General features: G+C 42.8%; 2 protein-coding genes, 1 long non-coding RNA gene, 1 other non-coding gene and 1 pseudogene across 6 annotated transcripts in view; 1 reads left to right on the forward strand and 4 right to left on the reverse strand.

The window, feature by feature from the left end:
* The window catches only part of LOC124040672 (chloride channel protein 2-like), a 110,887-nt gene extending 103,754 nt beyond the window's left edge, over positions 1-7,133 (forward strand). Inside the window, exons 21-24 of the mRNA XM_046357749.1 lie at positions 884-922; positions 1,379-1,483; positions 5,615-5,701; positions 6,192-7,133. Of these exons, the coding sequence (XP_046213705.1) occupies positions 884-922; positions 1,379-1,483; positions 5,615-5,701; positions 6,192-6,722 (762 nt within the window). The 3' untranslated portion in view covers positions 6,723-7,133. The remainder of the gene's footprint in view (positions 1-883; positions 923-1,378; positions 1,484-5,614; positions 5,702-6,191) is intronic.
* A 3,369-nt stretch (positions 7,134-10,502) lies between these two features.
* LOC124041941 lies at positions 10,503-22,595 on the reverse strand. Of its 2 annotated transcripts, none has more exons than XR_006840014.1 (4): positions 22,371-22,595; positions 14,783-14,903; positions 11,519-11,647; positions 10,503-11,312 (listed from the first exon to the last, which is right to left on the reverse strand). It is a non-coding gene; the product is annotated as an uncharacterized LOC124041941 (long non-coding RNA). The 2 variants fall into 2 exon arrangements; XR_006840013.1 differs by having other exon boundaries at positions 10,503-11,340.
* A 786-nt stretch (positions 22,596-23,381) lies between these two features.
* The window catches only part of LOC124041938 (eukaryotic translation initiation factor 4 gamma 1-like), a 40,174-nt gene continuing 37,045 nt past the window's right edge, over positions 23,382-26,510 (reverse strand). For both annotated transcript variants that reach the window (XM_046360132.1, XM_046360131.1), the window contains 2 exons: positions 25,922-26,062; positions 23,382-24,935 (listed from right to left, as the gene is read on the reverse strand). In XM_046360132.1, the coding sequence (XP_046216088.1) occupies positions 24,754-24,935; positions 25,922-26,062 (323 nt within the window). In that variant the 3' untranslated portion in view covers positions 23,382-24,753. The remainder of the gene's footprint in view (positions 24,936-25,921; positions 26,063-26,510) is intronic.
* On the reverse strand, positions 25,725-25,855 carry LOC124042384. The gene has a single exon (XR_006840138.1). It is a non-coding gene; the product is annotated as a small nucleolar RNA SNORA3/SNORA45 family (small nucleolar RNA).
* LOC124042379 lies at positions 26,363-26,482 on the reverse strand (annotated as a pseudogene).

Here is a 26,510-nt window from a genome sequence, read left to right on the forward strand (position 1 = left end):
CTGTCATGGTGTGCTTGGACCATGTTAGTTTATTGTTGATGTGGACACCAAGGAACTTGAAGCTCTCAACCTGCTCCACTGCAGCCCCGTCGATGAGAATGGGGGCGTGCTCGGTCCTTTTTTTTCTATGAGATAATATCAGTCAGTTAACATGACGTTTAGGAATTATGAAGCCTTTATGTGCTTGTCTTGATTACATAAATGCAAATTCACAAAAAGTGAATTTAGCTGAGGAAGCTTATCTCATAGAACAAAACGTATAAGATCTCTTAAGCCTGTGTTTACCACAGAGCAATTATTTAAAAAAAGAATACAAAAATCAAAATAATAATTTCCTCATAGGGCTTTGGCCAACGAGCCATGGCAGAGTTAGCCTCCGTTCGTGCCTACAAAAAGATGCCATTACTATTGCTCTCTATTTTTGAAGTAGTCCATTTTCTTCTTCTACTACTTCTATTAGTTTTTTGTTGTTGTATTTATTAGGTATTAGGTATCCCCACAAGGCAGCAGCTACTCTTCCTGGTGTCCAAACACAGTAAGGCACTTACATTACATATAAAACAAAAGATAAACAGTACATCCTACTTGGTAAACAAACTGAAAGGGTGCATAATGCTCCCTCAAGTGTGTTGTTTGAACAGGTAAAAAAACAAGGTTGGCGATTTACTGCCTCCTGCAGTTACGGAATGTTTTATCACACGTATAATTCATTGGCTGATCCCTCCTGAGGACCTGGATGGAATTATGTGATTCTTCTGGAAGTCCCACCCAGTTGACTACTTAAACAGGGTGAAAGTACTCAATGGCGGTGCCCATGCTAAAACTGGCTTTTGGGCAGTAGAATCCTCTCTGGGGTGTAACCACTGTCTCTCTTTGTTTTCAGGAGTCTCCTGAAGTCGAGGATGACATGACCACAAACGAAGTAAGACTGAACACTAGATTAACTGTCAATAACTTTAAAATGCAGTGATTGGTTGTATGTGTTTTTAGACAGTCATCATTGAGGGATTTTGTCAACAAGGCAGCGTGGTGTATTGTCCAGAGTCATACAAGATCTCTTTTCCATCAAATAAATGTTAGAATTTTCTGACACATTTTCATTGGGAAGGCAGATAAAACATATTTGATCCAAAGCGATCCCTTTAGCATGGGAAAACACAGAAACCGACTAATTACTACACATTTTATTTATCACCTTTGTCTTGAGCCCACTTCACCGTCAGACACAGAGGGGCACAATGGCTCACACCCGGCAGGCAACACGGTTCCAAATTGAATGTAATTAAGTTTCAGCCGGTGCCAAACATTCCAACATGGGCGCACGGCGAAGTTAATCTAGCCCACTCATTGGTTGAGAGTTCTGAATCCCCTACCACAGATAGCGGAGTGGGAGGAGCAACAGTTGGACGAGCCAGTGGATTTCAACAACTGCAAGATTGACCCAGCCCCTTTTCAGCTGGTGGAGCGGACGTCTCTGCATAAGGTGTGTCATCATCAGTTCACCTGTCAATCAACCCATATCAATCTGCACAACCAACCTAGCTGTCATCTGTTATTTTTGGAGGAACTCTTTAGTTTATAATGCTTAAGTGTATCCACTGGATAAGTGTCTGCTAAATGACTCAAATCTAATACCAGGCAACAAGTAAATTGTTAATTGACGTCCCTTTAAATTGATGGGGTTGGTGACAGAAATGTGATGGCACGCAGCTCCACTAGACCAGAGCCTTCCATTACAAATAGAAGGCTCTGCACTAGACTGACATTTTTTGAATAGTCCATTTGTTCTCATTGACAGTTTAATGGATGTCATCTATTGCTCTCTCTCTCGTTCTCTCTTTCTCTCCATACCCCCATATGAATGTAGCTACCATGTACACTGCTGTTCAAAAGTTTGGGGTCACTTAGAAATGTCCTTGTTTTTGAAAGAAAAGCTATTTTCTTTGTTCCAATGGCACGTTGTGTTAGGTAATCCAAGTTGATCATTTTAAAAGGCTAATTGATCATTAGAAAACCCTTTTGCAATTATGTTAGCACAGCTGAAAACTGTTGTTCTGATTAAGGAAGCAATAAATCTGTCCTTCTTTAGACTAGTTGAGTATCTGGAGCATCAGCATTTGTGGGTTTGATTACAGGCTCAAAATGGCCAGAAACAAAGACCTTTCTTCTGAAACTCTTCAGTCTATTCTTGTTCTGAGAAATGAGGCTATTCCATGCGAGAAATTGCCAATAAACTGAAGATCTCGTACAACGCTGTGTACTACTCCTTTCACAGAACAGCGCAAACTGGCCCTAACCAGAATAGAAAGAGGAGTGGGAGGCCCCGGTGCACAACTGAGCAAGAGGACAAGTACATTAGTGTCTAGTTTGAGAAACAGACGCCTCACAAGTCCTCAACTGGCAGCTTCATTAAATACTACCCGCAAAACACCAGTCTCAACGTCCATAGCGAAGAGGCAACTCCGAGATGCTGGCCTTCTAGGCAGAGTTCGTCTGTCCCGTGTCTGTGTTATTTTGCCCATCTTAATCTTTTCTTTTTATTGGCCAGTCTGAGATATGGCCTTTTCTTTGCAACTCTGCCTAGAAGGCCAGCATCCCAGAGTCGCCTCCTCACTTCACTAAACTTGGAATATCTCTTGGAAATTTCCTCTATACAGTGATAAATTCATGCAAATAACAAACTACACAAGAACTCACTACTATAGCACATCCATAATTAACATCTATGATACTCCCCCACTTAACATACTAGTTTAGTCTTTGGCCCCAGCTTGCTTTTCAGCATTCATACCCATTCAGTCTTCTGTCAACAGGTTGGCGTACTATTCAATCCAGCAACCACCTTTAATGACCTGACATTGTTCCATATAATGGAAACATACCATAACGTTAGACTTTCCTGCTCAAATTAACTGGTGTTACTTAAACAATCAAACCAAGAATCAATAACCATCAGAATCTGTCCTTACAATGTTTTATGATTCAGACATCCAGTCTCCCAATTCTCATAGCCTAATACAGTAAATATAAACGCCACAAATCTATGATGCCCACCTAGCGAATCAGCTGCTAGAAATACAGAAAAAAATGTACCTGAACAACGGTTAAAACAATTAGAGTAAGGTTATTGTATATTCAAACTAATAACGCAAATGTACGTTATTCTACAACAATCTACCTGCCTCCAGCAACTTTCCCTGACAATTAGTAGCCAACATAACAACTAACTCCCTTCCATACTTTCAACTAAACTTTCCTACTTATTTTTCCCCCAGTGGGCAAAAATATAACCCCTCTCATTTCAACGTTTTTTTCCTTACCACTATCGTAAGATTAAAACCCAACTTTATAACTTCCTCTTCTGCTCTCCACACTTATGAAATGTATCCTATCTCTTTAAAAATAACACACGCAGCGCTAAAATTATAACATGCGTCAGTCAATCTATAAGAATGAAAAACACTTCGGTAACCACTTTCCATTGCCATTCTCTCCCCGCTATTATTCAGAATTTCTTTAACTTAGGTAACTGTCTTCTCTATTGATACAGTCATTTAAATAATTATAACATGTTCAGACCTTAAGGGCAGTTTAATTTAACATGTTTCACCCAGACGGAGATAATCCAGTTACATCGTTAGGGTAAAATAACCAAAAGTGGACACACTCTAATCAGTTTCTAAAGCTCAATTTCCCAGATGTTGTAGATTATTTTAATAGTGCTTAACAATTTCATCTTTATCAAATTATCCATTTAAGATATCAACTCAAAACCTACGTACGTCTACGAATGGGTGGTTTAAATTGTATCTAATCATTCTCCGCATTACTTTATACACACATACCATTTATCATAATTTCAAATAATTCACAGAATCCATATAAAACTTTCAAAATCTTAGGTACTCACACAGAACTTCCAAGATCATCCACACAGGATTGTTCAGATTTTCACATAGAACTTTTTCAAAAGGTTTTTCCACACAGAGTCAACCCTATCCCGCTCACACAGAACGGTCCAACAACTATTACATACTCACACAGAGTAATCCTAGCACATTTAAAATAATTGGAATTCACCACATCTGAGGGTCACTGAGACAAATCACACAGACGCACAGAATGAGGTCCTTCTTCCAATAGGGCTTCACCAAGTGCCGTGTTTCACCTAGAACACACCGTCACCCTGGCCCATCACCCCGACAGACCTCACCAAATCCCCACTGTGATCAAGTCAGTGTCAGGAGGGCTCTTGGTCACTGGCAACCGGACAGCGCAGAGTATCTTTTGAGTCCACTAAACCCCCAGATTACTCTCCTCTGACTCGGCCCTGCTTACGCCGCCAAGGTGCCTTCCTTACAAAGGAATTCACGCTCAGAGTATACGTAACAGGCATAATTAAAAAACTCGACTTCAAATCTGTGTGTGGTTCGCTCACCTTTTTCTTAAAAAAAAATTCAGTTTGAGATGTGGAATCCACTCGGCTCGCTTCCTCTTAGATCAAAGGTTGGTCCATCTGCTTTGTTCCTGAAGTGTGGTTCTCCCTGAGATCCCAAGTTTAGGGAATCCCTCGTGCACGATTTATTCACCTAGATCGTAGGAACGGTCACCGAGTGAAGATTCACATCCCCTCCTCGTCGCCAATTGTCGTGGAAATTTCCTCTATTTACCAAATAATGGGAGCAAACCACACACACACGTCAGAGTTAGTTATAAAAGTCCATCTTTAATTATATGAGCTCTTATCACAATCCTGTGACTCTCAGATATTTCAGTGTCTCCCAGTGAATCCTCTGAGAGCCCCCTTACAATGCAAATGAGTTCCTTTAATAGCAAAGACACACATAATTCATCGTTCAGCTTTGTCTCCTTTCCCAAACCCAAATCCTCCATATCAACAGGCATATATCAAATTGTAATTTATATACAACCCACTCTAAACACAAACTCCTGGACAAACTCACGGAGAGGAGGGTGAGGCTATAGGTTAAGATAGGGTTGCAGTGTCGTTTCTTCTTTCCCCACTAGAAAAGGTAGGGAGTAAAAGATATGTGATGACACTTTGACCTCTCCCCTCTCAGCGGCCCAGGCAACTTAGTTTTGACATAGAACAGATAACTGCAACCTCACCACAGAATTACACAAAAATACCATTCTGATGAGAAGTAACTTACACACATTTGATGAATATTAAACATCTTACAAATGTTACCAACAAATTCTGATAATTCCACGACAATTAGCTAACACAATGTGCCTTTGGAACACAGGAGTGATGGTTGCTGACAATGGGCCTCTATGCAGATATTCCATAAAAAAAATCTGCCTTTTCTAGCTACAATAATAATTTACAACATTAACAATGTAATAATTTGATGTTATTGTAATGAACAAAAAAAATGCTTTTCTTTCAAAAACATTACTAAGTGACCACAAACTTTTGAACGGCAGTGTAAATACAGCACTTATATTTTATAGGCCATTTAATCTAGTGTGGGACCTTCCTTTCTCTTCCATATCTCCTTTGTTTTATCCCTCTATCTGGTCATGTTGTTCCTTCTAATCTGCTCTACCCTCTCTGTCTCGTGCTCTCTCTCTCCTTCTCTTTCTTCAGACTCACACCATATTCTCTTTGCTGGGGCTGGACCATGCCTATGTGACCAGTACTGGACGACTGGTGGGAGTCGTCTCCCTCAGGGAGGTGGGTGTTCCTGTGCACTAGAACTCTGATGTCACTGTGATGTCATGTAGTTTGATTAGTTTCTATTTTCACACTGTTGTCATCATGCTATGAGTGATTGAGGGCAGTTCATCTTAAAATCCCAACAAGCACATCACAGGAAACCTTCCTGTTTACTGTGGCTTGATTGTGATTGTGTTTGAATATTGTCATCTCCTTAGATCAGTTCTAAGGACAATATTGCGCTTCATGAATCAGCAGTAACCTCAGGCTAATCAATTTGCTCATTACAAAAATTGCTGCAGATTAAGGTTGCCTTGGCAACAATCCTGTAAATTTGAAGATCTAATCAAAAGTGTAATATGAATCACATTGTTTACTCCAAAATGACTCCACAATGTTCCATCCTCTCTCTCCACTCTTCTTTCAATCCTCTCCCTCATCTTTTGTCATCCTTGCTCCTTATTTTATTCCTCCATCTCTACCTCTCCTCTCTCTGTCCAATATCTAGCTTCGTAAGGCCATAGAAGGCTCAGTGACCGTGACAGGAGTGAAAGTTCGCCCCCCACTGGCCAGTTTCCGTGACAGCGGCAACAACACCACCAACGTTTCGGAGGTGACAGAGCTCCACAAGCTTTGGAACCGCCACAGAGGCCTCTCATTACCACGGGACCCCACCCCGCCTGACATGGAGGACCAATTGAACGATATGTATGAGGAAAGTCCTGTCCACTTCACACAGGACCAATCAGATTTGGAGTTTGAAACCAGCCCCGCTGACAATACGGACCTGCCATCGGAATTGGTTCTTCAGGAAAGCCTCTCACTAACAGAGGACCAAACAGAAGAGTTTATCTTAGAGTGCAGCCCTTCCCACACTGACGAATCAGAGCTAGCCTGTGATTTTGACCACCCCCACCTCCCTGAGACTTATCAATCGGAGCCGGCGAAGGAACATGGAACCCCGCCCGAGAACATACAGAAAGTGGACCAATCAGAAATGCAGTGTGAGCGAAGTACCACTGAGGACCAATCGGAATGACAGAAGTGGTGACGGACGATTCAATGGTTTGTTGAGGTTCCTACAACCTTACAGGTCATTTTCACCTCAATCTCCAAGCTGGATGTCTGTGTCCACGATGTATTGGTGTGTGTTTGTGTGGACGTGTTTAGAGACCAGAAGTCCTCACAACAATAGTAAACGAACGAAAATATGACCAACTGGGGACATTTTGTTAGTCCCCACAAGGTCAAGTGCTATTTCTACAGGGTTTAGGATTGTTAGAATTGCCCATGCAGCCATCTGGTATTGACACTACTTTCCCCCAAATGAGTGAGAGAGGGTGAGAAAGGAACAACATGACCAGACAAAGGGATAGAGAGAGGGTGAGAAAGGAACAACATGACCAGACAAAGGGATAGAGAGAGGGTGAGAAGGAACAACATGACCAGACAAAGGGATAGAGAGAGGGTGAGAAAGGAACAACATGACCAGACAAAGGGATAGAGAGAGGGTGAGAAAGGAACAACATGACCAGACAAAGGGATAGAGAGAGGGTGAGAAGGAACAACATGACCAGACAAAGGGATAGAGAGAGGGTGAGAAGGAACAACATGACCAGACAAAGGGATAGAGAGAGGGTGAGAAGGAACAACATGACCAGACAAAGGGATAGAGAGAGGGTGAGAAGGAACAACATGACCAGACAAAGGGATAGAGAGAGGGTGAGAAGGAACAACATGACCAGACAAAGGGATAGAGAGAGGGTGAGAAAGGAACAACATGACCAGACAAAGGGATAGAGAGAGGGTGAGAAAGGAACAACATGACCAGACAAAGGGATAGAGAGAGGGTGAGAAAGGAACAACATGACCAGACAAAGGGATAGAGAGAGGGTGAGAAAGGAACAACATGACCAGACAAAGGGATAGAGAGGGTGAGAAGGAACAACATGACCAGACAAAGGGATAGAGAGAGGGTGAGAAAGGAACAACATGACCAGACAAAGGGATAGAGAGGGTGAGAAGGAACAACATGACCAGACAAAGGGATAGAAAGAGGGTGAGAAAGGAACAACATGACCAGACAAAGTGATAGAGAGAGGGTGAGAAGGAACAACATGACCAGACAAAGGGATAGAGAGAGGGTGAGAAAGGAACAACATGACCAGACAAAGGGATAGAGAGAGGGTGAGAAGGAACAACATGACCAGACAAAGGGATAGAGAGAGGGTGAGAAGGAACAACATGACCAGACAAAGGGATAGAGAGAGGGTGAGAAAGGAACTACATGACCAGACAAAGGGATAGAGAGAGGGTAAGAAAGGAACAACATGACCAGACAAAGGGATAGAGAGAGGGTGAGAAGGAACAACATGACCAGACAAAGGGATAGAGAGAGGGTGAGAAGGAACAACATGACCAGACAAAGGGATAGAGAGAGGGTGAGAAAGGAACAACATGACCAGACAAAGGGATAGAGAGAGGGTGAGAAGGAACAACATGACCAGACAAAGGGATAGAGAGAGGGTGAGAAGGAACAACATGACCAGACAAAGGGATAGAGAGAGGGTGAGAAGGAACAACATGACCAGACAAAGGGATAGAGAGAGGGTGAGAAGGAACAACATGACCAGACAAAGGGATAGAGAGAGGGAAGAGAAAGGAGGGTCCCACTTTGGATTAAATGGCCTATAAAATCTAAGTGCTGTATTTACATGGTAGTTACATTAATATCTGAGGAAAGGACTTTAAAGTGGGATGGAAAAGGGATATTTAAGACCAATGCTTTGGCATCGCTCAGGCATAAAATGCACAGGGTTAAGAACATTTGTGAAGCACATTGTAATTAACATGCATTTAACTCAAAGTACATGTAGCCTTGTCTGGCGTTAAGGTCGTAGGACAGAAGTTAGAGAGTTTCTTGTCACAGTACATTTTGTATCATTACGTTCCTAGCGATAGGTAGGTTTCACACAACATTGTTCCTACTGTACAACATGTCTCTGGAATGATTTTAGTGTTAATGACAGGAAACTTTGGTTATGTGGAGAGACAACAGTGAAACTCAGAATACATCGAAGTTAAGCACACACACACTCTCACATAGTAATACATATTTGTTCACCAACATACAAAATAATATTCCTAAGACATAGCGCGCACACACACTGAAAATGATTTATACAGTCTGCCTGGCATCACAACCATTTTAGAAATATGTACTACCAACTTAGAAGCACAGTCATAACTCTCCACGTCCGCAGATAAGCAATAAAAGCCTTGGTTGAAAGATTAAACTGTGTGTGACTGTTCTCCACTGTCATTCAAGACGCATGTTAAATCATTAATCACTTCAATAGAATTCAAATGTATTATGGCTCAAAACTATGCTATCACAACTGGTACATTTTCATCTTAAAGAATAATCAGTTGTGCAATAATTTTGTCTTTTGTATGCAGATAGAATGTGTAGTGCTCGCCATGTAAAATATGTAAAAAGAGTTTAATGTAGAGTGTAATAAGCTAATTAACAGAACATCTAGTTAAGCAATAAGTCCGACGTTTCTCTCTTTATATTGCCCCGGCCTGTATATGCGTTGTACATATGAAAATAGATTGACGGAAATCTATGCACACTCTTGTGCATAGGAGAATATGCATTTGAGATCAACAGCCATTGTTATCTTTCAGAGATCATGACAATTTGTTTTTTGTACATCAGTGATGGATTAAATTAACAAAACTTTGAGATGGAACTCTATTCTGTGTGTTGGGCAAATGATCAAAGAGTGAAAATCTTTTATTTTATTTTTTAAATCATGTTTATTTATCCAGGACAAACCCCATGACATGACTTCACAGCCTGGTCTAACAATCCATAGAGAACCAATGAAATAAAACTTCACAGAAATATTCAAAACTTTTCTCAGTAATCCAGTTTCAACACTCAAATACATAGTAACATCGGCAAAGATTGTGAGAAAGTGAGAGAAAATGAAGAGAGGGAAAGTGCAGGGAGACTAGAGCTGAGACAAAGGGAAGGAAGGATGATAATTAAAGGCCAGACATCACTAAATTGCATAGTGTCTTCAAGCTCTGTCAAGTTGGTTGTTGATCATTGCTAGGGCAGCCATTTTTAAGTCTTGCCATAGATTTTCTCAGGAACATTCAATTCCAGTATATATTTGGCATTATGTTTTAAGTTATTGTCCTGCTGAAAGGTGAATTTGTCTCTGTGTCTGTTGGAAATCAGACAACCAGGTTTTCCTCTAGGATTTTGCCTGTGCTTAGCTCTATTCCGTTTTTTTATCCTAAAAAAAACCTCCCTAGTCCTTGCTGATGACAAGCATACCCTTAACATGACGCAGCCACAACCATGCTTGAAAATACTCAGTAATGTGCATTTGTATTCAGGACATAAAGTTAATTTTTTGGCAGTTTTACTTTACTGCTGTATTACAAACAGGATGTTTTGGAATATTTGAGGATGGATCAACTATATTTGTAACTACAATATTGTTGATTCATCCTCAGTTTTCTCCTTTCACAAACATTAAACTCTAACTGTTTTAAAGTTACCATTGGCCTCATGGTAGAATCCCTGAGCACTTTCCTTCCTCTCCGGCAACGGAGTGAAGGACACGTGTATCTTTGTATTGACTGGGTGTATTGTACACCATCCAAAGTGTAATTAAAAACTTCACCATGCTCAAATGGATATTCAATGTCTGCTTTTTTATTTGTTACCCATCTACCAATAGCGGCCTTTCTTTGTGAGGCATTGGAACACCTCTTTGGTCTTTGTGGTTGAATCTGCTTTTGAAATTCACTGCTCGACTGAGGGACCTTACAATTCATTTTATGCGTGGGGTACAGAGATGAGGTGGTCATTCAAAGCATGTTAAACACTATTATTGCACATAGAGTCCATGCAATTTGTGACTTTAGTAGATTTTTACTCCAGATTTGTACTCCTTGCCATAACAAAGCAGTTGAATACTTGACTCAAGACAATTCAGCTTCTCATTTTTTATTAATTAAAAAAAATCTATATACAAATATAATTCCATTTTGACATTATGGGGTAATGTGTGTAGGCCAGTGACACAAAATCTCTATTTAATCCATTTTAAATTCAGGCTGTAACAACACAATCTAGAATAAGTCAAGGGGTGTGAATAACTTCTGAAGGAAATGTTTCTAAGAGTTGACAGACTATCCAAGGTGTACACCTACAAGATGAAACATCACATTTAAATGCTTTCCACCTTATCTTCTTAATGGAACGAAGCCACGCCTGACGAGCCTCTGTCGGAGAGCCACTCTCTACCGTCCTGAAACACACTCCTATCCTCTTCTTCCTCTCTAAGAAACTCAGAGTGAGAGGTTGAATAGCAGGAGTCAAACCTACTGCTTCATGATTGTCGGCCTCCAGTCAGACTAGTAGACGATGAAGTGCAGGCTGATCCTCACCATCCACTAGGGAATGGGCTAGCCCGGTCACCCCCTGGAGTAGGCGGGTTGTTCTGAGATGTGGGCCTATCACAGTGCAGGCTGTTTCTGCTAGAACTTCAAAGCTGTCTGTCTTGGCCTGGAATGGCACTCGGGGCTCGTGGTTGGACGTTGAAGTCTGAGGGAGAATCAAAGTGTCAGAACACCTGGAGATGGATGAGGCGAGAGAGATGGAGGGATGAGGGGAGGGTGAGTAACAGAGGGAAAGAAAGAAGAGAGATATTGGGGCATATCACAGTCTAGGTGGCACTGATGACTGAAAACACAATGAGTATGACAAAGGTAAGGAATATTGGGTGATGTGTACTGTATGCATGTGTTTACCTGAGCTGTGGGTAGAGAGTGTGTTTCTATTGTTCTGGAGGAACTCCTAGTCATCGTCTTTCTGGTCATCAGCCACAGAGGTCCAGGTTTTCAGCTTTCCCTCAGCGATAGCAAACTGCTCTGCCACTCCTGGAGAAGGACACACACACAAACCTTACAGGTGGTAATCAAACACACCAAGCACAGGAAAGAGTGACAGACAGTAGTCTCAGAGACAGTTAGGGAGTGAACAGCAGAGGCTGTATCACCATGGGGACAGTGAAGTGACAGTTGGAGGAGAGCCTAATTGGCTACCATCTATTGGGCTCTCATAGGACAGGCCGTCATCGCCTAGGTGACAGCAGGAGGGGGCAGGGCACAGATCTGAGCTGTGACATGCAGGGGTTAGAGGAGCGGTGGGACAGGTGTAGGGATGAGAGAGGGGGGGCACGACACACGAGCACACAAACACATGGTGGTGGTCCACTTTACATTTGACCCACAAATCATATGCTAATGATTCTAAAATCCACAGAGTGTATTAGCCCACTGTCAGCAGCATACCACCCTGCATCCTACTACATATATACCAGCAGCATACCACCCTGCATCCCACTACATATATACCAGCAGCATACCACCCTGCATCCCACTGCATATATACCAGCAGCATACCACCCTGCATCCCACTACATATATACCAGCAGCATACCACCCTGCATCCCACTGCATATATACCAGTAGCATACCACCCTGCATCCCACTGCATATATACCAGCAGCATACCACCCTGTATCCCACTGCATATATATCAGCAGCATACCACCCTGTATCCCACTACATATATACCAGCAGCATACCACCCTGCATCCCACTACATATATACCAGCAGCATACCACCCTGCATCCCACTGTATATATACCAGCAGCATACCACCCTGCATCCCACTACATATATACCAGCAGCATACCACCCTGTATCCCACTACATACAGTGCCTTGCGAAAGTATTTGCGAAAGCCCCCTTGAACTTTGCGACCTTTTGCCACATTTCAGGCTTCAAACATAAAGATATAAAACTGTATTTTTTTGTGAAGAATCAACAAGTGGGACACAATCATGAAATGGAACAACATTTATTGGATATTTCAAAAACTGAAAAATTGGGCTTGCAAAATTATTCAGCCCCTTTACTTTCAGTGCAGCAAACTCTCTCCATTCAGTGAGGATCTCTGAATGATCCAATGTTGACCTAAATGACTAATGATGATAAATTCAATCCACCTGTGTGTAATCAAGTCTCCGTATAAATGCACCTGCACTGTGATAGTCTCAGAGGTCCGTTAAAAGTGCAGAGAGCATCATGAAGAACAAGGAACACACCAGGCAGGTCCGAGATACTGTTGTGAAGAAGTTTAAAGCCGGATTTGGATACAAAAAGATGTCCCAAGCTTTAAACATCCCAAGGAGCACTGTGCAAGCGATATTATTGAAATGGAAGGAGTATCAGACCACTGCAAATCTACCAAGACCTGGCCGTCCCTCTAAACTTTCAGCTCATACAAGGAGAAGACTGATCAGAGATGCAGCCAAGAGGCCCATGATCACTCTGGATGAACTGCAGAGATCTACAGCTGAGGTGGGAGACTCTGTCCATAGGACAACAATCAGCCGTATATTGCACAAATCTGGCCTTTATGGAAGAGTGGCAAGAAGAAAGCCATTTCTTAAAGATATCCATAAAAAGTGTCGTTTAAAGTTTGCCACAAGCCACCTGGGAGACACACCAAACATGTGGAAGAAGGTGCTCTGGTCAGATGAAACCAAAATTGAACTTTTTGGCAACAATGCAAAATGTTATGTTTGGCGTAAAAGCAACACAGCTCATCACCCGAACACACCCTATCCCCACTGTCAAACATGGTGGTGGCAGCATCATGGTTTGGGCCTGCTTTTCTTCAGCAGGGACAGGGAAGATGGTTAAAATTGATGGGAAGATGGATGGAGCCAAATACAGGACCATTCTGGAAGAAAACCTGATGGAGTCTGCAAAAGACCTGAGACTGGGACGGAGATTTGTCTTCCAACAAGACAATGATCCAAAACATAAAGCAAAATCTACAATGGAATGGTTCAAAAATAAACATATCCAGGTGTTAGAATGTCAAAGTCCAGACCTGAATCCAATCGAGAATCTGTGGAAAGAACTGAAAACTGCTGTTCACAAATGCTCTCCATCCAACCTCACTGAGCTCGAGCTGTTTTGCAAGGAGGAATGGGAAAATATGTCAGTCTCTCGATGTGCAAAACTGATAGAGACATACCCCAAGTGACTTACAGCTGTAATCGCAGCAAAAGGTGGCGCTACAAAGTATTAATTTAAGGGGGCTGAATAATTCTGCACGCCCAATTTTTCCGTTTTTGATTTGTTAAAAAAGTTTGAAATATCCAATAAATGTCGTTCCACTTCATGATTGTGTCCCACTTGTTGTTGATTCTTCACAAAAAAATACTTTCGCAAGGCACTGTATATACCAGCAGCATACCACCCTGCATCCCACTACATATATACCAGCAGCATACCACCCTGCATCCCACTACATATATACCAGCAGCATACCACCCTGCATCCCACTGCTGGCTTGCTTCTGAAGCTCAGCAGGATTGGTCCTAGTCGGTCCCTGGATGGGAGACCAGATGCTGCTGGAAGTGGTGTAGGTCTAAAAAATTATCCCAATGCACCAGAGCAGTGATTGGGGACATGTGTAGGGTGCTGTATTTCAGATGGACGTTAAACGGGTGTCCTGGCTCTCTGTCGTCACTAAAAGATCCCATGCCACTTATCGTAAGAGTAGAGATGTTAACCCCGGTGTCCTGGCTACATTCCCAATCTGACCCTCATACCATTATGGTCACCTAATCATCCCCAGTTTACAATTGGCTCCTTCATCCCCCTTCCTCTCCCCTGTAACTATTCCCCAGGTCATTGCTGTAAATGAGAATGTGTGCTCAGGCAATTTACCATGTAAAATAAGGTTAAATAAATACAAAAAATGGAACTGCTGAGGACAGATTTCTGATGAGATCCTATTCTGAGCTATTGATGACTAAAAACAAATTGATGGCAGAATTACAATAGAATCACCACAGTGTAAACATTACTCTTAAAATATAAAATAGATGAGAAAATAAATTAAAAGAGGACAACATTCAATTAGTATTAATTGGTCTGTATCTCTGCCCCCGGCTCTACTTTACTAGCTGAGCTAGCGGAGGGACATGCACCTGCGGTGTAGCGAGCTTCCTGTAGAGAGTTGGTGGGTTTGGGCCAACCCTTCCACTTGAGGTGGATGACCCTGCAGGGATGTTGGCTTGGTCACATGGTCCTTCATCGCCTGGGAAATGCCTGGAGAAAGAAAAGTAGGAGGCCTGGGTTAGAGAGATGGTCCGTGTGTGTCTTTCTGACCCTTACCATTTAAGGAGGATCTGGACAGAGCAGCAATCTCTTGGTTGCTGACTGCCTTTCTTGACTTGGAGATCATTTCACAATCCTCAAATTTAACCTGGAAAAAAAGCAGTCATGCTCAGTATGTCACTAACACTACAGCGCTAGAGTGTTTTCAATATTTGTGTGGTCTGCTATACGCCTCAAATGTTGCTCACAGCCCAGATAAAGATCATGAAATCGATGTGTGAATAGCGAGAGAAAAAACAGACAATCCTGCGTGTGTTTCAGCACCTGGACACTTGACAGCTCCCCAGAGCATGTGATGGTGCAGATCTAGCCCTTGATAATGACTCTCAGTTCCATTACACATAAGAGCCATGCCATTACACATAAGAGCCATGCCACTACACAAGAGCCAGAGCCATTACACATAAGAGCCATGCCATTACACATAAGAGCCAGAGCCATTACACATAAGAGCCATTGGAATAAGGCATCTTCTGTTGGGGGGAGTTTTATTAAGAGCAGCAACGCTCGGTCTGAACATTAACAGGCATTGTAAGTGGTACAGTTCTGGAAGCATAAGGAACTTCTCAGCTAGAAATCATGTTCAAAAAACAAAAAGTTAAATACGCCATATTTTCTCTTCTAGTCGCCCCCCTTACTCTGCTGTCCCCTCCTCTCGTCGTCGCCCCCCTCCCTTACCCTCCTCTCGCCGTCGACTCTCCCTCCCTTACCCAGTAGTCCAGACAGGAGATGACAATGGCCTGGATTAGGACCTGAGCCGCTTCCTGTGTGATGTAGGGTCGTACTCTTAAGGATGTTGTACGAGCCTACAGGAGCGAGTCCCTGCTTTGATGTTTGCAGAGAATGACTAGGTGTTTTCCCATCCCCTTCCTAAAAACACAATTAAATAAAAGTATAGAATACCGATAAAATTGCAACACATACAGCTGCATGTCTATCGAATCGATGAAAGGCTTGTTTATTGGCAGGCCTATTTGGTCATCATTTCCTCAGGTTTAGCCTAACATTTCATGAAGCTATACACGGTGTAGCAATGCTGCTATTTTTTGACTACTGGCTGGCGGTAATAATTTAATTACTTGTTCAGTAATTACAGTTGGAAATTCAACATTGCAGATTGTCAAGTACTTCTTCCAATATAACAGCATATTAATATGCTTTTGTTGTTGTTGAATATAGGCCTACAACTACTCTATATAGGTTACCTGAACCTACATCACGACTCGTCTTTGCGCTCTCTCCCAGCTTGGATAGAAAGTTGTGCGCAAAACCAAATAATATAGCCAGTCCACCCTCAAAACACTAGGGATTGTTTCATTATGCAGTATACTGTCTATAGCTATATACAGTATATAGCTTCTAATTATAAACAAAAATAGCCTAACTGAGGGAAAAGGTAGTTGCCTTGAGGATAAATTCAAACACTAAATTCAGTAATTTATTTTTGAACTCAGCGGGTTTTGTCTGGCTAACAGCCTACACAAATGGGCTGCAATATTGAGGTAAATTCAATTCAATCCAATTTGAGACTCCCCTGGGTTCTGAAGTTCTCCTTTTTTGTGTGCAAATGTTTTCACCACGGCCTGTAGTGTAGGTCCAGATTACACCTAGACTGTTTTCTATACTGAGTATTGACAGCCCAGACTTTCCTGAGACATTGTGAATTAGGTGTATTGCGCTGCACACTATTTAAATGAAGTCTTGATTGATTCATGCCAAGATATACCAAAGATAAGGGACTGTTGATATTGCAACGACACAACTCAAACGCCTGTTCACCAGTTTGAACGAAATTGCAAACAGCTTTATTTTTTCAAGCCCTCAAGAACTGTTGTCTGTTAAAGATGCTAATCTGTTTGCGTCTGCCAATTTATTGGCTGTCCAGTATCTAGACGACCTTTCCCCAGAGCTTCCTGTGCAGTTCATCTCTTTCCGTAACATGAAAGACAATAAGAAGCTCAATTAAAGATGTTGCAGAACTGCTGTATTTGAAGCCCTCCTCCCTTCTGACTAGTTCCCTTGACGTTGCTATGGTAATTAAGATGCTTTTACCTCTGTAAGTATCGCTTCTGCAGAGAGATTGTTTTCTAAACTTAAACTCATAAAGAACTATAAGAAATGCATGAGGCTCTCGTTCTGAAATGGCTTGGAGTGGAGTAAAGCTCCACTCATTGCACTGGTGCCGTCGTAGCCTTGACCACAGCATTTCTTCACTGATATTCCCTTATACTTTCCATCAGTATCTTCTCTTTTTCAGTCACATTCCTGAATCACAAGAAACAAAAACTTTGTTTCATAGTACTTACGGAAATTAAAAAGGGTTATGAATGACTTGGAGGTTTGCTGTCAAAATGACTTATTCAACAACAACAAAAATAGACAATGACAGGAGCAGAGGCCACCAGAGATCAGGGACCCCACCGCCCTGTGGGTGTGTCTGCTAACCAGTGGGGCTTTTCTCTGAGATTGCGGGTGCTGTTTTATCTGCCAGAGAAAGGGATATAGGCTAAGCAAGCATGCAGTCTCTTGGATAAGAGTATTTTACTGTAAGGCCATGTCAGATACGCGTCTGCTCACCAGTGATGTGAAATGGCTGAGACCGACAACAGCCATCATAATGTGATGGGGTTAGTAATGTTCTCTAGTTGCACCGTGATTGGCTCAGTGTTCTGTCACTCATGGATCCAAGGCAGCTCAAGGTCATTGGCCACAGATAAAATGACATCAAATCACGTTATATCCATCTACCTTAGCTTTGATTGGACTGATCATGTTATCATACTTTCAAAATCTTAGCTAGCAAGCTAGACAAGCAGTCATCAAGTCAGCAATCTACTGGAAAATCCTTTTCAATCCTTGAAATATGAAGAAAAATTATAGATAAAATGTATCGGTGCTCATCGGCCATAACCATTACACAACAAGTTGGAAATCGCTAAATCAACAATGAGTGCTAAGGCGCAACTGCAGCCCTGGGTTCGATCCCGGCTGTGTCACCCATGGAGCGACTCACAATTGGCCCAGTGCCGGCCGGGATGTCCTTGTCTCATCGTGCTCTAGCAACTCGTGGCAGGCCTGAAGGTCGATGTCGGTTCGACAGTGTTTCCTCCGACACATTGATGTGGCTGGCTTCCGGGTTAAGCGAGCAGTGTGTCAAGAAGCATTGCACTTGGCTCTCGACCTTAACCGAGTCCGTAGGGGAATTGCAGCGATGAGAAAAGATTGTAACTACCAATTGGATATCACGAAAAAGGGGGTAACACCATGGGCTAGAAAAATGTGAATACATTGGCCATGCTGTCAATCCAGCATGACTTCTGCCTTGTTCAAAACAACTGGAAACTCAGAAATCAAAGGATTCAGTGAATTCAAGACAATTGGGAACTCTGATAACATTGGCTCCGATTTGGAAAATAATTTAACGGTCATCCAACTCGGAATTCCAAGTTGGGATTTTGGGCCTCTTTCTAGAGCGCCACCTTCCTGTTCAAATGAGCACAGCACAAGGTGAGTCCAAAAAATATTGTATGCTGCTGCATAAATGTAATATGCCAGGGAGATAGTCCATTCGGGAAGTATTCAGACCCCTTGACTTTTTCCCCACATTCTGTTACGTTACAGCCTTAAATGGATTAAATCATCCCCGCCCCCGATCAATCTACATACAATACCCTAATGACAAAGAGAACAGATTTTGAAATTTTGCAAAATGTATTAAAAATATAAAAACAGAAATGCCTAAGTATTCAGACCCTTTGCTGGGAGACTCCAAATTGAGCTCAAGTGCATCCTGTTTCCATTGATCAGCCTTGAGATGTTTCTACAACTTGATTGGAGTCCCCCTGAAGTAAATTCAATTGATTGGACATGATTTTGAAAGGCACACACAGGCCCATATAAGGTCCCACAGTTGACAGTGCATGTCAGAGAAAAAACCAAGCCATGAGGTTGAAGTAATTGTCTGTAGCGTTCCGAAACAGGACTGTGTCGAGGCACAGAAAAGTACCAAAACATTTCTTCAGCATTGAAGGTCCCCAAGAACACAGCGGCCTCCATCATTCTTTAATGGAAGAAGTTTGGAACCACCAAGACTCTTCCAAGTGCTGCCCGCCCAGCCAAACTGAGCAATCGAGGGAGAAGGGCCTTGGTCAGGGATGTAACCAAGAACCCAATGGTCACTGACAGATCTCCTCTGTGGAGATGGGAGAACCTTCCAGAAGGACAAACATCTCTGCAGCACTCCACTAAATCAGGTCTTTATTGTAGAGACGCCAGACAGAAGCCATTCATCAGTAAAAGGCACGACAGCCCTCTTGGAGTTTGCCAACAGGCCCCTAAAAGAACATACTCTCAGACCATAAGAAACAAGATTCTCTGGTTTGATGAAACCAAGATTGAATTATTTGGCCTGAATGCCAAGTGTCACATCTGGAGGAAAACTGGCATCATCCCTAAGGTGAAGCATTGTGGTAGCAGCATCATGCTGTGGGGATGCTTTTTAGCAGCACGGACTGGGAGACTAGTCAGAATTGAGGGAAAGATGAACGGAGAAAAGTACAGAGAGATCCTTGATGAAAACCTGCTCCAGAGCACTCAGGACCTCAGACTGGGGCGAAGGTTCACCTTCCAACAGGACAACGACCCTAAAATACACAGCCAAGACAATGCAGGAGTGGCTTCGGAACAAGTCTCAAAGTCCTTGAGTGGCCCTGCCAGAGCCCGAAATTGAACCCGATCGAACATCTCTGGAGAGACCTGAAAATAGCTGTGCAGACGCTCCCCATCCAACATGACCGAGCGTCTCTGCACAGCTATTTTCATGTCTCTCCAGAGATGTTCGATCGGAGAGATGCTCCCCATCCAACCTGACAGAGTTTGAGATGATCTGCAGAGAAGAATGTGTGAAACTCTCCAAATACAGGTGTGCCAAGCTTGTAGCATCATACCCAAGAAGACTTGAAGCTGTAATCATTGCCAAAGGTGATTCAACAAAGATCTGAGTAAAGAATCTGAATACTCATGTAAATAAGATATCTTTTAATTTTTACATTTGGAACAATTTATAAAACCTGCTTTTGAGTCACCATTATGGGGTAGTGTGTGTAGATTGAGGGGAAAAAATAATTTAATCCATTTTACAATAAGGATGTAATGTAATAAAATGTGGACAAATTCAAGGGTTCTGAATTCTTTCTGAGTGCACTGTACAGTGAGAATGACACAAATATTACATTTTCACAAAGTCTGCTGCCTCAGTTTGTATGATGGCAATTTGCATATACTCCAGAATGTTATGAAGAGTGATAAGATGAATTGAAATTAATTGCAAAGTCCCTCATTGCCAAGCAAATGAACTGAATCCCAAAAAAACATTTCCACTGCATTTCAGCCCTGCCACAAAAGGACCAGCTGACATCATATCAGTGATTCTCTCATTAACACAGGTGAGTGTTGACGAGGACAAGGCTGGAGATCTGTCATGCTGATTGAGTTTGAATAACAGACTAGAAGCTTCAAAAGGAGGGTGGTACTTGGAATCATTGTTCTTCCTCTGTCAACCATGGTTACCTGCAAGGAAACACGTGCCGTCATCATCGCTTTGCACAGAAAGGGCTTCACAGACAAGGATATTGCTGCCAGTAAGATTGCACCTAAATCAACCATTTATCGGATCATCAAGAACTTCAAGGAGAGCGGTTCAATTGTTGTGAAGGCGGCTTCAGGGCACCCAAGAAAGTCCAGCAAGCACCAGGACCGTCTCCTAAAGTTGATTCAGCTGCGGGATCGGGGCACCACCAGTAGAGAGCTTGCTCAGGAATGGCAGCAGGCAGGTGAGAGTGCATCTGCACGCAGAGTGATGCAAAGACTTTTGGAGGATGGCCTGGTGTCAAGGGCAGCAAAGAAGCAACTTCTCTCCAGGAAAAACATCAGGGACAGACTGATATTCTGCAAAAGGTACAGGGATTGGACTGTTGAGGACTGGAGTAAAGTCATTTTCTCTGATGAATCCCCTTTCCGATTGTTTGGGGCATCCTGAAAAAAGCTTGTCCGGAGAAGACAAGGTGAGCGCTACCATCAGTCCTGTGTCTTGCCAACAGTAAATCATTCTGAGACCATTCATGTGTGGCGTTGCTTCTCAGCCAAGGGAGTGGGCTCACTCACAATTTTGCCTAAGAACACAGCCATGAACAAAGAATGGTACCATCCTCCGAGAGCAACTTCTCCCAACCATCCAGGAACAGCTGGTGACGAACAATGCCTTTTCCAGCATGATGGAGCACCTTGCCATAAGGCAAAGTGATAAGTGGCTCGGGGAACAAAACATAGATATATTGGGTCCATGGCCAGGAAACTCCCCAGACCTTAATTCCAATGAGAACTTGTGGTCAATCATCAAGAGGCGGGTGGACAAACAAATTCTGACAAACTTCAAGCATTGATTATGCAAGAATGGGCTGCCATCAGTCAGGATGTGGCCCAGAAGTTAATTGACAGCATGCCAGGGTGGATTGCAGAGGTCTTGAAAAAGAAGGGGCAACACTGCAAATATTGCCTCTTTGCACCAACTTCATGGAATTGTCAATAAAGGCCTTTGACACTTATGAAATGCTTGTAATTATACTTCAGTATTCTATAATAACATCTGACAAAAATATCTAGACACTGAAGCAGCAAACTTTGTGGAAATGAATGTGTCATTCTCAAAACTTTTGGCCACGACTGTTCACTGTAGCTAAGAAAGTAATACTAAGTGTATGTTGTGTAGTAAGCTGTTAGTAGCCCATGTGCCTCACACTAATAATTTGATCCCTTGTCACTTTATAAAATGTAGCCTATAGTTCTGACTTGGCGGTGCACATTTAGCCTATAGCCTGTTTTAGAGAAATGTAATCATAGAATATTGCAAGAGCTTTCATTGTATGGTTATATATCTCCTTTATTTATCCAATGGTTCTAAGTTGGTGTACAGGGAGAACACCATAAGAACAGCCCATGTTCTTTATTCTGTAGCTGTACATTTCAGAAGTGCAGAACAAATAGTTATTGACTATGCCTGTCCTAGCTCGCTCATTAGTCTTAATCTAAATGATGGATTGCCTCTTATCCGCTCGTCGTCACTTTATACCATATTTTGTACATCTCAATTGTCATTAGAAACCACATTTGTTTAAGCAAGTCAGCCAAATCAGCTATGTTAAAAAAAAGGCAGTAAATGAGACTGAATGAATTGTTTCGCTGCCAGACAAGGCTCCGCTGATAGCCAGGTATATAGCAGTGATGGAACAGCTTTAGGCCCTAACAGTTTGTTGGCACCGTTTGTCACCGTTATAGTGCAATTAATGTATTGTTTTTGCTGGCATGCATTAAAAAACTCTTTTTTACCCAACCAAGATTTACCTGCTAAAATCAGCCACTGCCTGCAAACCAAATGGAGGTGGTGGCATCGCCGAGTATCGCACATGATCGCAATGCGCTGGTCTCAAATCCCATCAACAGATGCTAGCATGGTGCCCCGTGCGGTTTAGTTCCCCCGATACTAAAACACGGTCTTGTAGTTCAAAAAGTCCAGCTTTCACACTTCAAACATATGCGCTCTGTCAAAATGGTTCCCTCTGATGTTGGCAGGCGTCATTAACGCAAGACATTGTATTAACCAATTCTGTTCCCCCCATTGATCACATCTCGCGAATTGTTTGTTGTTGCCTATTACTTGTGGTACGTCTGTCAATGTAGGCTACCTAGTCCACATATAGTCCTTTAGAAAGTATTCAGACCCCTTGAATTTTTCCACATTGTGTTATGTTACAGCCTTTTTCTAAAATGGATTTAATACGTTTTCCCCCCTCAATACTTACCGAATGCTCTGTAATTGGAGACTAAATTAGGCGATTAATCATTATAGGCTACCATTATTTTTTATTTAACCAGCCAAGTCAGTCAAGAACAAATTCTTATTTACAATGACCGCCTACCCCTTGCCAAACCCGGACGATGCTGGGCCAATTGTGCGCCGCCCTATGGGACTCCCAATAACGGCCGGTTGTGATACATCCTGGAATCAAACCAGGGTCTGTAGTGAAGCCTCTAGCAATGAGATGCAATGCCTTAGACTGTTGCACCACTCGGGACCCATCCTAACCACCTGCAAACCCGACGGTTGATTGACCTAAATTTCCCAAGTCCCAACATGTGCACCACCTGATGCACCGTCATCCCTGTTAATCCCACAGGGAATGAGAAAGATACCCATGTTCTGTCAATAATGGAGTGCTTGAGCCTTTGATAAACCCCTGGCTCTCTGATAGACATTTCAACTCTATACAAAAATGCTTCACCTAGTGGGCATGTACAATCCTTCTGGCAGGCTAAACTAGAGAAGAAAAATAAGTATACTAGTGACCATACAAACACTATTTCTGCTACAAACGCCACTCAGGTATTTTATTTGCAATGCTCTGTTTCCTCATCTTTTCCAGTTTCCGATGCAAAAAAAGCAGTTATTCCTTAAATAATAAAATATTTACAAAATTCCAATAAAACTAATGAATGGAACACCTAAAGCACCCCTTTCTGCATCTCGTCAACCTGCCATTTCTGTTGGAAAAAGATACATGGCATTTTAAAGTTTACAGTACATCAGCAATTTATTTTTTATTATTTCTGAAAAATAAAACAAAAAAAAAGTGTAATATATATATATATATGTACAGAACGCTCCTGAAATGTGATTCTACTCAGAGTAGAAAAGGCTTTCGGATCATTTCTGTTTTTCATCAAGTTGATTTCTGTAGGTTTCAAGTTTTAAATGGTGACCTTGTCATTAAGTTTCCTCTAGTTAGGTGTTTCTTTACCGATATGACAGGGGTCTCGAGAGAGAAAGCACCCAACAGTTCATCATGTAAGTACAAGAAAGGTAAAAGATGAAGAATCTCAGTCAGGATTGACTACTGGGGGTGGAAGTGAAAGGATGGGTTTAAGGAAGCATACAGAAGACCCCCCTCTCCCTCCCCTCAGTAGCCATGGTCAGAGGCTAATGGTCAAAGGTCACAATCAGTCCTCCATTGTGTTTCTGTCCTCACACAGGTCCTAGTACAGCGGTAAACTGGAAGTGGGGAAAAAGGTACAGACAAAGTTCGCTCAGAACTCCAATCAGCGGCTTTATACAGTCAGCCACATACATTTGATGTCAGCTGATCAGCCAACATACCATGTCTGCTGCTTCTCCTTTCCACATTTAATCACCAATAGAAACACTTAAACCATGCTGCACGCTCCATAAACAAGATAGTGTTGGATCGGACATCACACGGGTGCAGCATGATACCCCACTCCTGGGGAAAAGCATGCTACATGACACCTCTACCATTGTCTCTATGCATTTTGCGTGTCATATAGTATGTTGCATAATAGAATTGTGTCTAGAACCATAAAGAGAGCAGCGTGGTGGCTTACGTTTTTCAAGAACATAAAGTTAAAAGGGTTTTATACGCAATGACCGTAGTAGTTATCCCACGCGTTTACACAAGCAAAATCCGGCAGAATAATTTTTCAGGTTTATTTCATTTTCGGCGGACACTCGCCATCACAAAACTGGGAAAGGAGAGAATGACGAAGTGAGAGTGAGAGAAATAGTAAGTGATTGTATGTCCCGCTCTCAATAGCCTCGTTGAGGATTGGTATCAGTCCGCAACATTAAAGAGCCAGAGTCCAAATCCCTCCTTGGCCCCCCTTGCAATACCCCTCCCTGGCCATAGAGGGGTTGTTTTAGAGTGAGGCCCGTTTAGTCTTTGTCGGACTCTTCTTCGGCATCACGGAGCCAGGTGAAGAAGGCGGTGACCGACTTGAGGGCCACACCCTTTCCAGTCTGCTCGGCTGGGTCTTTGCTGGACTCCCACCTGTAAAAGGCCTCCTCTTTGATCACGTCCTCGTCGTAAAGCGTGTCAAAGAACATCCGCAGCAGATCTGGTGAAGGGAGGGTGACAGGAAGAGATGATGGTTAAGCTTCATAATCATGACTCATGAACATTGATAGAGAATAGCCACAACACATTAGCTAGGCAGAGAAAAGCAAATCACTATATACTCCCTCCATCCCATTTCTTACTCACACAAACCACCAAAGCTCATTTTAAACAAAAAGAAAGTATATATATATATTTTTTTTTTATAAGACTAGACAGTTGGCTGGAATGTGAAAAACAAACTCTACGCAAAATGTGAAGAAATTGCCACGATGTGGATATTCACTATAAAAAAAAACATTAGAATGGAGGTTCTGAGTCTCTCGAGTGGCGCTCTAAGGAACTACATCGCAGTGCTTGAGGTGTCACTATAGACCCGGGTTAAATCCCAGGCTGTGTTGCAGCCTGCCGCGACGGGGAGACCAATGAGGCAGCGCACAATTGGCCCACCGTCGTCCGGGTTAGGGGAGGGTTTGGCCGGCCGGGATGTCCTACGAGCTCTAGCGACTGCTTGTGGCGGGCTGGACTCATGCACGCTGACTTCGGTCACCAGCTGTACGGTGATTCCTCCGACACATTGGTGTGGCTGGCCTCCAGGGTTAAGCGAGCAGTGTGTCAAGAAGCAGTGCGGCTTTGGAGGGTCGTATTTCGGAGGACACACGGCTCTCGACATTCGCCTCTCCCAAGTCCATAGGGGAGTTCCAACGATGAGACAAGACTAACTAACAATTGGATATCACAAAATTGGAAAGAAAACAGGGTAAAAGTACAAAAAACATACAAATGTAGGTTCTGTATCTGAGCTGGTGATTGGCTGGGTCAGAAGAGACTACAGCCAATGAATAGGCAAAGATATTTACTTTACGAGCACACTAGCACACCAGGACAATGAGGTTGTAAAGGCGTGACTCTAGCCTCGCTATGCACAATCATACACAACCTCACAGAACTGAGGTGAGAGACACTGCGGTGCTATACTGTACTCACTGGCCGGTTGCTCCATGTGCACCATGAGGGCCTGGAGGGCATAGAGGGCCTGCAGTTCCTTCTTCTCGTCACTCAGGTACCGCTGCAGCAGCTTTGCCCTCTGGGTAATCTGCTCCACGTCCACCTTGTATGGGTTCTCACCTGGACGGAGGGAAGCAAGGAGAGATGGAGAGTGAGTGCCTAGAGAAACTAAGATTCAGAGTGCTTAGTCACAGTTACAGGGTTGCCGGTGTTATTGCAGGGTACAGTGAAAGTCGAAGGTTCCGAGCACTAACATGCAGGACTAAGTGACATACAAAGGGAGAAAGGATGGATGTGTTTTTCCTCCTTAGTCTCCAACCAGTTAACCCTTTTCTTAGGGATATTAACCCAAAGTTAGACTGGCACAAACTACCAACACTCATTCTACACCCAACTTGATGCCCTCATTGCCAATCAGACATAGATATCAGCAATTGAGGATAGAACCAGAAAATGGAAACGTTCTGCCAGTGAAGACAAAGCACTGGACTTTATGTCCCTCCATAACACATAGGACAGGGTGCATGCCAAGAAAGGAGGTTGGCGTTGTTAAGCTATGCAAACAGAA

Source organism: Oncorhynchus gorbuscha, linkage group LG08, assembly GCF_021184085.1.
Source record: "Oncorhynchus gorbuscha isolate QuinsamMale2020 ecotype Even-year linkage group LG08, OgorEven_v1.0, whole genome shotgun sequence".
Classification (NCBI taxonomy): domain Eukaryota; kingdom Metazoa; phylum Chordata; class Actinopteri; order Salmoniformes; family Salmonidae; genus Oncorhynchus; species Oncorhynchus gorbuscha.